At 52.1% G+C, this 16,558-nt stretch overlaps 3 protein-coding genes across 3 annotated transcripts; 2 read left to right on the top strand and 1 right to left on the bottom strand.

Annotated features, from left to right (window-relative positions):
- Nucleotides 1-44: 44 nt before the first annotated feature.
- Nucleotides 45-8,367, top strand: cep170bb (centrosomal protein 170Bb). The gene is made up of 19 exons (XM_078794584.1): nucleotides 45-226; nucleotides 441-581; nucleotides 648-737; nucleotides 810-890; nucleotides 1,048-1,104; nucleotides 1,292-1,394; nucleotides 1,465-1,566; nucleotides 1,628-2,128; nucleotides 2,195-3,153; nucleotides 3,213-3,353; nucleotides 3,424-3,529; nucleotides 4,741-6,303; nucleotides 6,377-6,581; nucleotides 6,650-6,803; nucleotides 6,879-6,971; nucleotides 7,072-7,151; nucleotides 7,245-7,338; nucleotides 7,415-7,466; nucleotides 7,533-8,367. The coding sequence occupies exons 2-19, from the start codon at nucleotides 477-479 to the stop codon at nucleotides 7,664-7,666; spliced, it is 4,620 nt and encodes a 1,539-aa protein (XP_078650710.1). The 5' UTR covers nucleotides 45-226; nucleotides 441-476; the 3' UTR covers nucleotides 7,667-8,367.
- A 936-nt stretch (nucleotides 8,368-9,303) lies between these two features.
- Nucleotides 9,304-13,035, top strand: tnfaip2a (tumor necrosis factor, alpha-induced protein 2a). The gene is made up of 11 exons (XM_078794678.1): nucleotides 9,304-9,771; nucleotides 9,908-10,119; nucleotides 10,192-10,306; nucleotides 10,375-10,497; nucleotides 10,567-10,661; nucleotides 10,734-10,826; nucleotides 10,983-11,109; nucleotides 11,179-11,304; nucleotides 12,397-12,546; nucleotides 12,624-12,748; nucleotides 12,840-13,035. Exons 1-11 carry the CDS (start codon nucleotides 9,373-9,375, stop codon nucleotides 13,033-13,035), a joined length of 1,761 nt encoding a protein of 586 aa, XP_078650804.1. The 5' UTR covers nucleotides 9,304-9,372.
- Nucleotides 13,036-13,096: 61 nt separating this feature from the next.
- On the bottom strand, nucleotides 13,097-16,242 carry ckbb (creatine kinase, brain b). Its single transcript, XM_058086454.2, has 8 exons — nucleotides 16,074-16,242; nucleotides 15,357-15,550; nucleotides 14,902-15,056; nucleotides 14,486-14,618; nucleotides 14,017-14,188; nucleotides 13,805-13,928; nucleotides 13,542-13,731; nucleotides 13,097-13,467 (listed from the first exon to the last, which is right to left on the bottom strand). The coding sequence occupies exons 2-8, from the start codon at nucleotides 15,541-15,543 to the stop codon at nucleotides 13,289-13,291; spliced, it is 1,140 nt and encodes a 379-aa protein (XP_057942437.2). The 5' UTR covers nucleotides 15,544-15,550; nucleotides 16,074-16,242; the 3' UTR covers nucleotides 13,097-13,288.
- Nucleotides 16,243-16,558: the final 316 nt, after the last annotated feature.

Below are 16,558 nucleotides of genomic sequence, written 5' to 3'. Positions count from 1 at the left end.
GAGGCAAAGCCATGTGACTTCCTGTGCGGGCCTAACACCGACAATTGACGCAGCGGGTGTCGTCTAGTGCGTCAGGAGCAGACAGATGCCAGAGCATCATCATCATCAGCGCGGGGCTCCCTTCCGGTCCGGACCACAGCGTCGACCACACGTAGCTCCCCCCAGCTCGCCTTGTCAGTCCGGTTAGGATTGACGAGGAGCTTCGGCTGCATCCATTGGTTCCGAGGTGAGAGAAGCGCGGGGCGGCCAGGGCGTGGAGGGGGGAGGGGCTTGTGTAGCTGTCTATCACTCGCCGGTTCGTGTCGGTCCGGTCCGCGTTCGGGTCACCAGGTAATGCCTACACATGTGATCTCTGGGTGGGGCTCGGTGGAGGTGGGCTGAAACGTCAAGACGATGATGTCACAGAGGTGAAGGGCATCATGTGATCTGTCACTCCCCAGAATGCTCCGGGGCCCCCCCTCAGCGGGCCTGACAATATGAGCGTGACGTCATGGTTCCTGGTCAGCAGCTCTGGCACTCGCCACCGCCTCCCCAAGGAGATGATCTTTGTGGGCCGGGAGGACTGCGAGCTGATGCTGCAGGTGAGTAAGGTGACCTGATGACCTCCTGATCTGTCCATGGATGATGACGTGTCTTTGTGGCGGCAGTCTCGTAGCGTGGACAAACAGCACGCCGTCATCAACTACAACGCCACGACCGACGAGCACCTGGTCAAGGACTTGGGCAGCTTGAACGGGGTGAGTCACGAGTCACGTGACGTCCTCTTCACGAGGAAGTGGACGCTCGTTTATCTTGTTTGTTTCTCGCAGACATTTGTCAACGACTTGCGGATTCCCGATCAGACGTACATGACGCTTAAGGTCTCCGACATCATCCGCTTCGGATACGATATCCTTCACACGCTATCACTACCTGGGTGGCGTTTTACGTGTTTTTAGGACTTTTTTGAAGTAACATTTTATTTATGTATGTGTTTATTTATTTAAAATGATGATTGTTGATTCATGTTTTTATTTATTTTTCACTGTCCTTAACGGTCATGCACATTCTCACGTCTACCTTCTGGAGAAGAGTCAACACAAGGTCCCTGAAGAAGCTCTCAAGGTCAGTTGGAGGCGTGGCCACCTCCTAATTAGCAAACACAGTGATACTTGTACGGTATTACAAGTATCCGCGCTTCAGGAAGTGGACTGTGTAAACTCTAGTTTGTACGCATATGCAAAGGCGCCATCTTGCTAATGCTAATGCTAATGCTAACAAAGACCCACCACCTCCGCCTCTGTCGCTGCAGCATGAGAAGTACACCAGCCAGCTGCAGATGAGCATCAAGAGGGCGGAGCTAGAGGAAGGCACCAAGGCGGAGAAGAACCCGAGTACCAAGAGTCTGACTCAGGGTACGGAATCTGATGAGAAGATGCAATGTCACTTCCTGTTTCACATCCCTCCCCTTCTCGTATGCCACAGAGGCTCCGCCCCCCCGGCCCACACCCCTCTACGGGCAGCCGTCCTGGTGGGGAGAGGAGGATTATGGGAGTCCAGCTGAGAGCAGAGATGAACCTCATCCAGGTAAAGTCCGACAACCTTCTAGAAACCGTGATCTCGGCTGAAATCCAAACGTTGTGGTCAGAGATGCAGAAGGAATCTTCCTCGGTGGATTTTCCCGGAAGTCTCTCGGATCCGCCAAGCAAGACCCTTATCCCGTCGTATCAGCGTGAGGCCAACTACTTCGAGATCCCCACCAAGGACTTGCAGCTTCCCAAGGCCGTGGAGGCGGAGCTGCAAGAAATCCCCACCAAGGACACAGACACGCCCCCTGCTCCGCCTCCCAGCGAGACGCCGCCTGTGGTTCAGAGCCACGCCTCCTTCACCATCGAGTTTGATGACTGCAGTCCCGGCAAGATCAAGATTAAAGATCATGTGACTAAGTTCTCCTCCCGCCAGAGGAAGACTTTGCCCCCCGCAAAGATTCGGGCCGCAAGCGCTACACCCGCGGAAGTGATGTCATCAGAGAGCAAGGTGGCGGATTGGCTGGTGCACAGCGACGTCAGCATGATGAGGCGCCACCCGACGTGCGACGACGTTTACAGCACCAAGAGTGACCTCGCCATCAACATCAAGATGCTCAAAGGTCAGAGTTGAAAGCTAACAGTTGGCTGGGCTAATGCTTAGTTAGCATAACATGTCCTGTGTGCAGGTCATCACCATGACGACGGAACTCAGAGCGACTCCGAGGACCCGGTGCTCAAAGGACGTAGCGGTAAATCCCAGCACTCCGTTGACTCCCGCTACTCCGTCCAACTTGAACCATCCCCGGCGCTGGAGCCGCCGCTGCGCCCCAGCCCCCCTCGGCCCCAGTCCCCGGCCACCGACCCTCCAAAGCCCCCGGAGCACCTCAGCCAGCAGGCCTTCATTATCGAGTTCTTTGATGACAACCCACGCAAGAAACGCTCACAGTCTTTCACTCACAACCCCGCCCACACGGACTCGTACTCCACCCTGAAGGCCAAGCTGGAGCGGCGCAAAGGGGGGGAGAGGCCGGCGTCGGTGCACGGCCACGTGCCCCCGACCCAGCAGACCTCGGCCCCCTTCAAGGGTCACGCCCACGCAGGGCCCCAGAGATCCAGCTCTCTGAAGAGGGAAAAGGGAGAGGCGGAATCGGCTTCGTCCACTTCCACCTCTCGCTCTACGTCGGCCATCTTTGTTCGACCTTTCGGCAGCGTTGGGAAGAAGTCAGCGCTCGCTCAGGAGTTTGCTGTGGAATTGTTGAAGGACGCTTGTCAACAGGACTCCTACCTCGCCGGGGACATCATCTCGTCGCCGCCCATGTCTGCACCGCCAGTGATGGTGACGCCTCCTCTTCCTCCTTCGCCCAAAGAACCATCAGCCCCGCCCACAGTGGCCAACAGTGCCCACACCGCTTTGCCTCCGACGTTCACAAAAGCCGCCTCCCTCGCCTCTGACGGCCTCAACAGGATCAGCCCCCCCCGACCTTCCTCTGGCGCCGTGCTTCCGCCCCTTGGGGGAGACCCCAAAGGCTGTCAGAGGTTGCTGAGGAACGAGGAGGACGACAGCGTCAGCGAGGCCGGCACCTACACCATCGACACCGACGCCCAAGACCAGGAGGTGGAAGACGCTCGCAGCATGATTGATCAGGTGACCTCACTGGAACGCTTTCATGAGCGACGTGAACGTTAAATGTTTCCTTTGTGCAGGTCTTTGGGATCCTTGACTCGCCCGAGTATGGCGGACTGACCCCGGGAACATTCAGACCTGTGATAGATGAAGACCAGGATGACCATGCTAACTTTGCTAGCGCTGCAGAAATGCTGCATGACTTGGGTGGCCCATTACAGGTAAACGCTTCGTAAGCTAGCATGATTCCTCCTCACTGCCCACCGGCCTTCATTGCTCTTCTTGTTTTAGATTCCCGCCGCTGGTCTGGAAGGACCAAAGTGGGTTTCCCGTTGGGCTAGTCTAGCAGACGGCTACGTTCTACCTGCTTCCACACCTCCAAGGCAAAGTCAAGAAGGTGCTTTTCTTTGGTTTTCAACATTTGCTATATCATTCATTCATTTTCTATCGCGCACGAGGGTCGCAGGGGTGCTGGAGCCTATCCCAGCTGTCTTCGGGCGAGAGGCGGGGTACACCCTGGACTGGTGGCCAGCCAATGGCATGGCACATATACACAAACAACCATTCACACTCACATTCATAATTATTAGAGCCTTGTAGCCATGACATAACACCCCTATAGTCACATTAACACTTTTATTACCCACACTTTTATTCATTCATTCATTTTCTACCGTTTATCCTCACGAAGGTCGCAGAAGGTGCTGGAGCCTATCCCAGCTGTCTTGTGGCGAGAGGCGGAGTACATCCTAGACTGGTGGCCAGCCAATCACAGGGCACATATAGACAAACAACCATTCACACTCACATTCATACCTATGGACAATTTGGAGTCACCAATTAACCTAGCATGTTTTTGGAATGTGGGAGGAAACCGGAGTACCCGGAGAAAACACACGCATGCACGGGGAGAACATGCAAACTCCACACAGAGATGGCCGAGGGTGGGATTGAACTCTGGTCTCCTAGCTGTGAGGCCTGCGGGTTAACCACTCGCCGTGCAGCCTTCCTACATCAGACACATTTAAATATCACGACTGAACACAAAACGCAGTTTTTAAATTAAATTTTATTATAAAGGGAGAAGAAAAATCCAAACCTATATGACCTTTTGTGAAAAAGTGATTGCCCCCTCATAACTTTACTTAATTGAAATGAGTCTGGAAAAACGTATAAAGCCATTTCTAAAGCTTGAGACTCCAGCCAACCACAGTGAGAGCCATTATCCACAAATGGCGAAAACATGAAACAATGGCGAAGCATCCCAGGAGTGGCCGGTCAACCAAAATGACCCCAAGACCACAGCAAGGACTCATCCAAGAGGTCACAAAAGACCCCACAACAACATCCAAAGAACCAGGTCTCACTTAGTACCTCAGTTAAGGTCAGTCTTCAACTTGGGTTCTGCAGCAGGATAATAAGAAATCAAAAAGGGGGTAAACACTTTTTCACACCCCGGTATATATTATTTTTCATATTTTTCATATTTTTCATATTTTTCATATTTTTCATATTTTTCATATTTTTCATATTTTTCATATTTTCATATTTTTCATATTTTCATATTTTTCATATTTTTCATATTTTCAATATTTGACATCCTTGAAGACTTGCAGATCCTCAGTCAGCAAGTGGAAGGTTGCAGCTTGGAGAACCCGGAATCCTCGGAGTCCAACCGCAGTTCTCGGATGAGAAGGCGACTGCCTCAAGTTCCCCCAGAAAAGTTCGATGGCGCCACCCCCAACCTCCTTATTCGTCGAGATGGAGACCATGTGGACAGAAGTCCTCTGGGAAACTTGTCCGTCCAGGATGAAGTGGACCCCGACAGTCTGAGTGACGCCAGTCGCTCCGAGGACACTCCCGTTTCAAAGCAAACAAACAAGGATCAGTTCAGTTCGAGGTTCAGTTCTTGCTCAGGTCAAGAGAAACTGTCCCCGTCCACAAAACCCACCATCTTCTATATTGGTTCTGGAGAAAATCCAACCAAACCCGACCCAGCTAGATTCCCAGTGCAGTATGAGAGGTCCGCAGACCCCCACATGAAAAGTCCCCCAACCACCATACTGATCCGACACCTCAGCAGCCATGAAGGCCAAAGGGGGGGCATCAAACCAAACAGTTCTGCGCCAAACCTCCAAACACAGGACAAGGATTCTGTTCCCACAAAGGACTCCTGGTCCCTCGCACGTCAGGAGAGTTTCACCAAAGACGGACCGACCGACTGCATCAAGAAACTTCCACACATTTCCAGTCACCCGTCCATCCGAGACATGGAACAGAGGAAGTTCATGGACATGGAGGCCTTTCTTCAGGAGACCAGATCTCCTGGTTCTGGGCAGAGCTCCAAGAGAGGTGGCTCGTCCAGCCACGTGGACGATTCGCTTTCTGGCGAGTCCGATGTGGACACGGCGAGCACTGTGAGCCAAGTGAGTAGTAAAAATGCGTCCGCCGGTTCAGCTTTGAAGAAACGCCCCAAAGCCAACGAGCAAAAACAAACGACGTCCGCAAGCCAGGAAAAGGGACGGAAGCTCACCGCCCGTGAGCGACTTTCGGAGAAACGGCGAAACCAGACGGTGGTTAATGCTACCAACAAAGCGGAAGCAGCAAAGCGCTTGCAGATGCGGCGCAGTTCCGGAAATCGTGGATCTCTAGATCTGTCCGAGGGCCAGCAGGCTTCTGACCAGGAATTCCAAACATCTAATCGGAGTAAAAAGCTTGTCCATCAACCTCAGAAAGACGACCCCGGAAAGGCGTCCAAATCATCAAATGTCCAGGTTCTTACTCGCTCCAACAGCCTCTCCGCACCGCGTCCCACACGAGCATCGATGTTGCGTCGAGCACGCTTGGGAGAGGCCTCGGACAATGAAGGTGCGGAGACGGACAGGGCCTCTCAAAGTTCTGACCATGCTGTTGCTGCACCTAAAGCATCCCAGGAGGTGAAAAAACTGTCCAGGCTGGACATTTTGGCGCTTCCGAGGAAGAGGACGGGTTCTTTTACGGCTCCGAGCAACAATGAGACCTCCTCCATGAACCGGCCTAGTTTCTCCGGCCGGAGCACTGACGCCACCAGGAAGTCCTCAACAGGCGACACCCGCCAGCCTTTGAGCAAAGTCGGAGTTCCAGGGAAGAACTCATCCAACCGTTCCAGTGGAACCAAGTACTCCAACAGTGGTGAGTCTCGTGTCTCATTTGCTGAGCGGACGTCTGAAGGGTAGCGCTTAGACCCCTAAAAACTTTTTTTTAGGGGTCCATTCCAATGTCTCCTCTTCATCTGACGAAGACTACAAGAGCAGCGCTACTTCCCAGAAAACTAAACGCTCCACGCCGACGCCTCGAAGCAGCAGGACAGCCACCGGCCGCTCCAAGTCCGTCTCCCTGGAGACAGAAGAGGATGAGGACCGGAGCGACCCGTACCAGAACTGGTCCACGCACAGCGCAGAGATTGCCAAGTATGCAAAGATGGCCGACTTACGCTTGTCTTGATCAGATGTCAGACTAACGTGGGTTTGATCCCCAGGCTCAGCCATGACCTGGCTAAAGACTTGGCCATTTTGGCCAAAGAAATCCACGACGTGGCCGGAGATGGAGACCCAAACGGCGCCTCCGGGGACCTGACGGCCGCTTCGCCCGGCTCACGTCCTGACATGTCAGCCATGTCTGCCAGGGAGGAGGTGGGACGCAACGTAACGTATCCAAAATTGACAGAATTCAGAATTCCCACATTCACATCTGTGTTGTCTTTCCAGCTGGTCCAAGTTATCCCGGACGCCACTTTAAATTTTCCGAAGCTGCCAACGGGTTCCGCTTCTGTGCCGGAACTGGACGCAAACATGAACGAGGTCACTGTTTGATTGATGTTGATAGTTGACTTGGATAACTTGGATAATGTCAGTTGGGTCATTGTGGGCGGCGTCCTTTAGCCTGTCAATCATGTTTCAGGCCCCACAGAGTTTGAGTCCGCTGTCGCAACTGTCGCACGCCATCCGGGACAACACCGAGCAACTGGCCGCCAAAATCAAGTGAGAAGCTTCTTCTGCATGGCAACGTCAGCCGAGGCCTTCATGGTCCCGTGTGTATGGGTTAAAAGTTGTCTGTGTGCGTGTTGCCTTCAGGGTGGTCTTCCACAACAAAGCGGATGTGTTGGAGGAGATGGACAAGAAGATGGATGCTGACAAGGAACTTCCTGTCCTGAAAGGCTCCAGTCAGGTTGTGGCAGGCCTTCATGAAGCAAATAACGGCGCTCAGCAGGTCATGTGATGTGATGTGTCGTGTCGTGTTGCAGGAGATCACGTCCATTGTGACGGAACTCAGAAGAGTCCAAAGGCAGCTGGAAGGTAACGTAGCTTCGGTGACATGAAGAATTTAAAAAAACTTGATGTTTGATTGCTGTGCCTCTGCAGTCATCAACTGGGTTGTGGATCCGGCCGGGAATCTCCAGTCCTGCGGTCAAATCCCTCGGACGACATCAAAGGAAAAAAAAGCTGCCAGCAAACAAAATGGCGTCTCTCAGAAAGCAACACGTCACATGCCGTGAGAGGTTCATGTGCTAATTCTTACCAATACATCAATATGCTAGTTAGTTGTTAGAAACCACAACACAGGATTCGATGCCTCTAAAGGGCACCTTGGTGTGGGGGGGTGGGGCGGGGGGGCACTCACTGGATTTGATGTGACAATGTATGCTGGTGACAGTTGAGCTTTTATTGTGAAAAACCACATGAGCAAGTTGTATTTATGTGACGCTCGGTGCTCCAACCATGTGGCGTTATGTTTTATGAATGTTTATGATGAAAAGATGCCTCTTCTTCTTCTTCTTCTCGTGGCTTCGCGTCTTCACACCCAGAAGTAGCGAGAAAAATCACCTTTGGAAAAAAGCTGATTGGCGGAAAGGTCAAACGCCTCACAGCGGTCGCTAAACAGGAAGCACTCGGATGTACTGATGACATTTGAAGTGGCAGAAGAAAAGATCATTTTTGTCTGCTTGTCATCTCATGGTTGCTATGGCAACACCGGCTTATAAGCCACGCCTCTAGCTGCTGATTGGTGTTCTATGACTTGAATGCTGTTACGTTTGAATGAAATAAGAATGTTCATTTCTAATAAAAACACACTTAATGTGACAGCAACACGTTATGTCATGATAAAAACGTCCGGCAGGGGGCGGTGTCACCATCACACCGCGCGTTGTCAATTTTCATCGATGACCACATACAAACAAACATAGAAACAGATAATCAATATCATGATTGATCATTTTCTTGTTCAGACAGTCAACAAGGACAAAAGTGAGCAAGGAAAGAATGGAGGAAGGAGGAGAATCAAGTGAAAAGGTGTCATATTATTTTGGGTATCTTCTTTCGGTCACCTGACCCCACCTGCAGTTGGCGCCGCCTCTTCAGGTTAGATAGACAAGCTGCCGGATCCATTTTGGAGTCTTTTCACTCGAGACATTAAAGAAGACTCACGTGAGTTAACCCTTTTCAAATTAAAAGCCATTCATCACTTCCTGTCTTTCTATTTTTAAGCTAATTGCGTGGCAGACTGTTTAGCTCCTCCTACAAGTGTAAATGAGGCACCCAAGTTAGCATCCAAGCTAATGCTAACAGGACGTCAACAATGGGGTAATTTGGGTAATAATAATGGGTCAATAATCTTGGGTTCGATTTTTAATGATGTTTGCGATGCTATTTACACGTCAGACATGAATGTAGCATCCACTGAGGCATAGGTGTAGTATTTACGTCAGGTATAGATGTAGCATCCACCTGAGGCACAGGTGTAGCATTTACGTCAGGTATAGATGTAGCATCCACTTGAGGCACAGGTGTAGTATTTACGTAAGGTATAGATGTAGCATCCACTGAGGCATAGGTGTAGTATTTACGGCAGGTAGAGACGTAGCATCCCCCTGAGGCACAGGTGTAGCATCCGTTGTGAACATTCAGGAAGAGCCGCCATGGAGGAGAAGCCAGAAGGAGAGTGGAGGAGGAGGCTACCCAGGTTGAAGATCACTGGAAGGTTCTGGAAGAACAGCAGACAGCAGGACCCCACAGCAGGTCAGAACCTGTAGTGACCAGTCAGAACCACAGCAAGAACATCAAAAAGAACGTCAGGTAAGCTCTTGATGTGCTTTTTTTTTATCATGACCTTCAAGAAGACAAGACAGAGTCAGAGGAGACCAGCAGGAAGTTGACGCTCACAGATGCAGAGCCTGAGGAGACCAGCAGGAATTTGACAGACATGGAGGCGGAGCTTGAAGAGACCAGCAGAAAGTTGATCATCAGGGAGGAGGAGCTCTTCAGTCAAGACCCTCCCAGCGAGGAGGACGAGGACCAACTCCAGCGTGACCTGGAGGTCCTGAAGCTGCACATTCTGATGGTTATCAACCGCACCTTCGACTCTTCGTCCTCGGTGGAGTCCAATGCCCTGAGGAGCGCTGTGGCCGCCATGCAGCTGCAGGAAGTGCAGGACCGGCGGTGGGCGGGTCGCCCTGAGAGGCGTGTCCCAATGTGGCGTCCACAGAAATGTCTCAGTGCTCACAATGCGCTCCTTGCCAAGGTGGTGGAGTCCAGGCTGGCCAAGGCTGCCGAGGAGGAGTCGAGCGACGTTGACGGACTCTCGTCTCCCTTCAAGAGGCAGGTGAGCATGTGACATCACTTCCTGTCCAAAATGCTATTATCATTCCATCAATCCACTTGCCGCTCATTATTATTATTGTTAATATCAATATTATCATCATGTGACCATGATGTTGCCATGGAAACCATGTGTACAGGTGTGCCGCATGGGCAAGCGTGTGAAGGCGGACCTTCTGAGGGTTTCACTGGTGGTTCAGGACTGTTATGGCACCGACGTGGACGTGGTCAACATCTACGCCGGCTTGTGTCATGGTTGTTTCTCTGCCCGATTGGCCCAAATGACTTCTGCTGGACTGGAAGCAAACGACTCCGCCTACCTGCTCTTCTGGGCCAATTGCTACTATCCACAGTGAGGACACGCCCCCTTTTTTTCCTAACCACACCCTTTGTTGTTATCTTTGATTGGACTGTGCGTGTGCAGGGAAATACTAAAGCACGAAGACCTGCGGAGGAGCATAAAAAGTTCATGTCTGGGGTCTCTGCTGCCAAAGGAGGAGGTGCAGAACCTTGAAGAGCAGTACATGAAGAGGAAGGAAGTGAGTCCACTTCTTCTGATGAAACAGAACATCAGCGGCTTGAATTTTCTTCTTGTCTTCTTCCCAAGCACCAGATGGACATGTGGCTGAACAACATCCTGCACCGAGAAGAAGACAACTGGTCCAAGGATGAGACACCAGAATCCATCGACAACTACTACTTCTCTCCGCTGGCTATCGAAGTCATTCAGGTCACACTCGCGACTCGTTGCTTGCGTCACACGCGTGACCTGTGACTTGGAGACGTCTGTGTTTTCCAGGTGATAGATGGATCACTGAAGGAGTGCAGCAGTCTAATCAATGATGGCAGAAAATATCAGAAGATCACTGCCCGCCTGGAGAGCTTCCTTGGCAGGTGGATCATCTTCACGACCACTTGGCTGACGTCCATCTGTGACGACATGCATGACTACGAGATGTCTTTCAGGTACAAGAAGAGTATGGAGAAGTTGGTGAAGAGAAACCATGGCAGTGTATCAGCGGTGGTGAAAGCTCACTTGGCTTGTGAGGAGCAACTCAGGTGAGATGATCATTGGTAATGATTGATCATTGCCACGCCTCTTCCGACCCTCAACAAAGCTTGCGATGGTGAATGCTTATTGATGATTGATTAATGGATGATTGATGGGTGGTTAACTGATGATCAAATGCCTATTATGAGCCGTGACCTCCTCAGAGACTACGTCGGAAGGCAAACAGGAAGCCTGTCAGAGGATCACAGATGTCGCTGTGAGGACATTTTGGATGAGCTGAGGGATGGCGGCTACTCCTGTTTCACTCGCCCCATCCACCAACAACTGAAAGTATGGACACTGGTGTTTGGGAGACTGTCCACTCGGCCAACACTGACCGTGTCTGTGTGGATACTTCAGGTGTTTTATAAACAGCTGTGGACTTCCAGCTGGTTGGACCAGTCACTTCCTGTCATCGACGCTTTGTTGGACTCTTTGTATGAACACTTGGCTCATCTGGCTGACATGAAACCTTCCTGCAGACAGGTTAGTGTCTTCTATCCTGTCTGTCCGTCCGTCACTTGTCTGTCTGTCACCTGTCCGTCCGTCACCTGTCTGTCTGTCACCTGTCCGTCCGTCACCTGTTTGTCCGTCACCTGTTTGTCCGTCACTTGTCTGTCCGTCACCTGTCTGTCTGTCACCTGTCCGTCCGTCACCTGTCTGTCTGTCACCTGTCTGTCCATCACCTGTTTGTCCGTCACCTGTTTGTCCGTCACCTGTTTGTCCGTCACTTGTCTGTCCGTCACCTGTCTGTCTGTCACCTGTCCGTCCGTCACCTGTCTGTCTGTCACCTGTCTGTCCGTCACCTGTTTGTCCGTCACCTGTTTGTCCGTCACTTGTCTGTCCATCACCTGTCTGTCTGTCACCTGTCCGTCCGTCACCTGTCCGTCCGTCACCTGTCCGCCCGTCACCTGTCTATCACCTGTCCATCCGTCACCTGTCCGCCTGTCACCTGTTTGTTTGTCAGCCGTCTGTCCACCCATCACTTGTCTGTCCATCACCTGTCCATCCGTCACCTGTGTGTCCATCACCTGTCCGTCTCCTGTCTGTCCATCACCTGCCTGTCCGTCCGTCACCTGTCTGTCCGTCACCTGTCTGTCTGTCACCTGTCTGTTCGTCCCCTGTTCGTCCGTCACCTGTCCGTCCGTCACCTGTCCGTCCGTCACCTGTCTGTCCGTCACCTGTCTGTCCGTCCATCACTTGTCTGTCCGTCCGTTACCTGTCTGTCACCTGTCTGTCCATCACCTGTCTGTCCGTCCATCACTTGTCTGTCCGTCCGTTACCTGTCTGTCACCTGTCTGTCCATCACCTGTTCGTCACCTGTCTGTCCACCCATCACCTGTCTGTCCGTCACCTGCCTGTCCGTCCGTCACCTGTCTGTCCGTCCGTCACCTGTCTGTCTGTCACCTGTCTGTCCGTCACCTGCCCGTCTGTCACATGTCTGTTTGTCACCTCTCTGTTCATCACTTGTCGATCACTTGTCCATCCATCACCTGTCAATCACCTGTCCATCTGTCACCTTTCCATCTGTCACCTGTCTGTCCATCACCTGTCCGTTCATCACCTGACTCCCTGCAGCGCTTGCTGTGTGTCCTCCATGAGGACATGGTTATTGAATATGTGAAGAGGATGATGAAGAGCAGGATGAAGAGCAGGGAGCAGCAGGTGGGCGGAGCTCAGCGGATGTCCGAAGACGCCCAAAAGATGAATGACTTCTTCAGTGCGGTGGTGAGATGCCATCATGTCCTTGTGTTTAGATGAAGTTATTTAAGCTCCACCTTCTGCTACCTTGTGCCCGCCATCAGGGCTGCGGCGGGTCGTTGCGGCTAGAAACGATGCTCTGCGACTTGGCCGCCATCCTTCAACTACACGACCCTGGAAGCGTGAGGCTGGAGATGGTTGCCTTCGCCACGAAGTTCCCCGCCCTCAGGTTTGCCCGGCTCGTCTTCAGCTCACCTGTCACCTTGTGGTTAAATAGGAAGTCAGAGTGGATCTGTGTCGTGTGTGTGTGGTCCCCTCAGTGACGTCCCGCTGTCGTCGCTGCTCACCCTCAAATCAGACCTCTCGGCGGCTGATGTCGGCTCAATCAGGCGCAGTTTGGAGGAGCTGCGCCCCTGTCGTGCCTCCACCAATCAGAGCTCAGTGTTCTTCTCCAAGCTCAAAGTCCGATGGGTCGGTGACAGGCAAGCTCACTCGGACCAGACCCAGTCTGACTGATGCAGCCCCCCCTTGACCGCACCCCCCCAGGTCCAGTGTGCAGAATTAAGGCTCCAAAGTGTTTAGTGTTTCACAGACTTTATTTGGGATGTTTCAGCGGTCCAAACAGGAACTAAAAATTGTGGAGGTGTTAGCGTTCTAGTGGCTCACTAATGTCCCGTAGGACTCATTCAGGTTACAGTGACGTTTGGGGGCGGGGTGTGGTTAGAGTGCGTGGGAGGGGGGTGTCAGAGAAGAAAGGCTAAAGTGCAGTTCACTTCTGCTCGGGCATCAGATCATCGATGGAGTCTCCGGACTCCAGACGTTTCTCCATTTCGACCAGCAGGTTGACACCGTCCACCACCATCTGGACCAGCTCCACCTCAGAGAAACCCAACCGGTCGGCGTTGGAGATGTCAAAGACTCCACCCACCGCTGCAGTGTCCACTCCCCCTGCAGAAACAAGACAAGGACTTGAGACCGAACGATTCCAAGAGCAGACCAACGAGTTCCGACAAAGGTTCTACCTGTCCCTCTCTTCTGCAGCCTCAGGCGTTTCAGAATCTCTCCGAAGAGCTCGTTCTTGCTGAGGTTGGGAAGTTTCACGTGGACCCCGGCCCGTAGACCCGTTCCCAGGTTGGACGGGCAGGTGAGGACGTAGCCCAGGTGCTCGTTCCACATGAACTCGTGGCCGCGCTCCTTGAACAGGTCCTCAATCTGCACGACAAGACCGCCTTCACGTAACTGCCGTGCCTCGGCGCAAACAGGAAGTCAGAGTTGCGCTGCTGACCTTGGTGAGTCCGGTGCAGAAGCGTGAGAAGACCTCCCTCATGTTGCCGCCTTTTTGCATGCTGATGACTCGCAGGTGGTCTTCCTCGTTGACCCAAACCAGGAAGGTCTTGTTGTCGTTGTGCCTGCAAACAGACGGATAAGCGTCATCTTCTGCAACAATTTGCCAAAACTACGCCTCCGCCGTGTGAGTAAGACAAAACCGCTTCTGACCAGATCCCACGGCCGTCTGGCCAATCGCGGGCCATGCCAGATGCCAGCAGCAGCGGCGAGACAGGCTTGTCAAACAGGAAGTGGTCATCAATGAGCTGCTGCTGCTCCTCTTCAGTCATGTTCTTCAGGGCGTAGTAACGACCTTTTAAGTCGCCATCGAGGGCGTCCAGACCTGCACAAGGTCAGGGGTTACACGTGGAGTCTCGCTGATTTTTGTTATATTTGTTGTCATAGTAACTGCAGGGGATTGGGACAGGAAATGATTGGTCACCTGCCAGCCCCAAGGCTCCGCGGGAGAAGCTATTAATGCAGAGCACCAAGAGCACCACCTAGTGACCATTCTTTTAACAACATGGACAAAGCCACTTCCCTGTCCTTAACAGCAGGCCAAATGCTTCAAACAAACTTGCCCAGTAGGGGGCGCTGCAGAGAGTACAAATGTAAACTAAAGATGATTGTGACGTCATACTTTCAAGGGAGAGGTTCTCGATGGCCCGGCGTTCTCCGCGGCTGCAGTGTGGCGGCAAACAGAAGCCACGGATGCTGCGACCCGTCCGAACCCGAGAGCTCAGAACGTAGTTTGGATCCAGATCGTCTCCACCCTGAGAGAAGATGTCAGGACTGGTATGATCCAAACTTTGACTCATGTTGACTGATATTACATTTTATTATGTTAGATTATGATTATGAATGTGATGCACCGCTTTGTTGGTTTTTACATGTTTGAAATCAACAAAACCATTATCAACCATCATGTGTTATTACCCTTGCATAACATAAGTTTATTGTTGACGTCAGTTGTTTTATTGTTGTTGACAGTCGTTTCTATCATTCTGTGTTATTGTTGTTAGTTGTTGAGCGTTATGGTTTTTTTTAATTGCTTACCTGCAGGTTGTCTGAGTTGAGGTCAGTCTTGTGCTTGTCGGTGGGTTTGTAACCTCCATGGCGGTCTTCGATGACGGGGTCCAACAGGTCCTTGAACACGTCGTAGGTTTCCTCGTCTCCGGCGACGCAGCCCACCGTCATGATGAACGGATGGCCTGGGATCATGTCAGAAAGGTACAGTAATCATATGTTTGTAATTGTAATATATGGTATGTATGTTATGAAACTAGTGGGAATGGAATCTATGGTATAGAATGATGAAATATTTTATTTGCTTTCGATTGGTTGGATGGCTGTCAGGGCCCCCGCCCCCGGCGACCCAGGGTCGAATTAAGGAGGCAGAAAGAGGCATAAAGCCTTGGATCCAATTAAAGGTTCTAATAAGGCCACCTCCAAGGTGAGGGCGTCACAGGCAGTCACAGTTGATTTTGAAAAGGGGGGGGTGACGACGTTACCTGGGTTGTCCACCCCGGTCTGGATGACGTCATCAAGGGTGAAGCCGCTGGGCGTCTCTTTGTCACGCAGGTGAGCGTACATTTCGGGCGTGAGCACCTTCGCCATGTGGTTGTTGTGCTGGCTCAGGTCCGGGTACTCCTGCTCGGCCGAGTAGTTCATCTTCAGCTTGTTACTTCCGAAAGGCATGACGATGCTACGTCACAAGAACACAATCAATCAATCACGTCCACTTGATCGATCCGCCAAGGTCACGCAGAGTGGCCGTGCTTCTGCAGTGACGCAGCAGACTGCCGTTAACCCTTCACACGCCGGTCACCTTCACCTCGTGACCGCGCACGGATTGGCCGCCTCTCACGTGCGCATGCACGCCTCACGCAATTCGACGGCGTCGCGTGCATCGCGTGCGTGGAGGCAAAAGAAGATTAAACTCTTATCGTTTGGAAATAAAGGTTCATCTGCACATCTTTGACATTTGCTGACTGCGCAACACCCGCACGCGCACATGCGCAGATCTCCGATGCGTGAACAAGCAGTCGATGAATAAAGATGACATTATGAAATAACGGTAAACAAGCAGTAAACAACTGGTCTTTGTTCAGACAGCCCCCCCCCCACACCCGCTTGTGACGTCATACGAGGGTGCGCACACGCCAGTATGCATTGACTTCAGTGTTGCAGGATTGATCAGGTGATTGATGCTAGTCAGCGGTTCTTACCTGTGGTTCCGGTCGAGTGTTGCGGGTCTCAAGCGGGTCCGGTTCTGCTGCGGCGGATTAAAGCGCGTTCATCTTTTTATACCCGCCCCTTGCACCTCATTGGCTCCTATTTACAGTCCATTCATTCCATTGGACGGGAAGCTGCTGCGGGTCACGTGACATGCCACTTGTTATGCAGACGACGAAGACCCGAGGATGAGTCGGAACCATCTCTGTTGTGTTTCCACTGCATTTTGCTCCCGGCTCACCACGGAAAGCCTTTATTTATGCCCACGCCCCCCCCACGGTAGCACCGGCCCATCAGCCCATCATCATCATCACCATCCTTCCTCGTCTGACTCCACCCCTTCTTCCATTTTTTATTGACACATGAAAACTCTCCACCGCTCAGCTGACCCCCCCGGAGCCAATCACGGTCCTTCTCTCCTTCTTATTGGTTGCGACCAGCAGCTGTACTGCTGCACCTGAGAGGACTAAATGATTGG

This window comes from Doryrhamphus excisus, linkage group LG11 (assembly GCF_037039965.1).
Source record: "Doryrhamphus excisus strain RoL-2023G ecotype Guam linkage group LG11, RoL_Dexc_Guam_v1.1, whole genome shotgun sequence".
Lineage (NCBI taxonomy): Eukaryota > Metazoa > Chordata > Actinopteri > Syngnathiformes > Syngnathidae > Doryrhamphus > Doryrhamphus excisus.
Note: the sequence above shows the minus strand (reverse complement) of the source record. Positions and strands in the feature narration are given on the sequence as shown.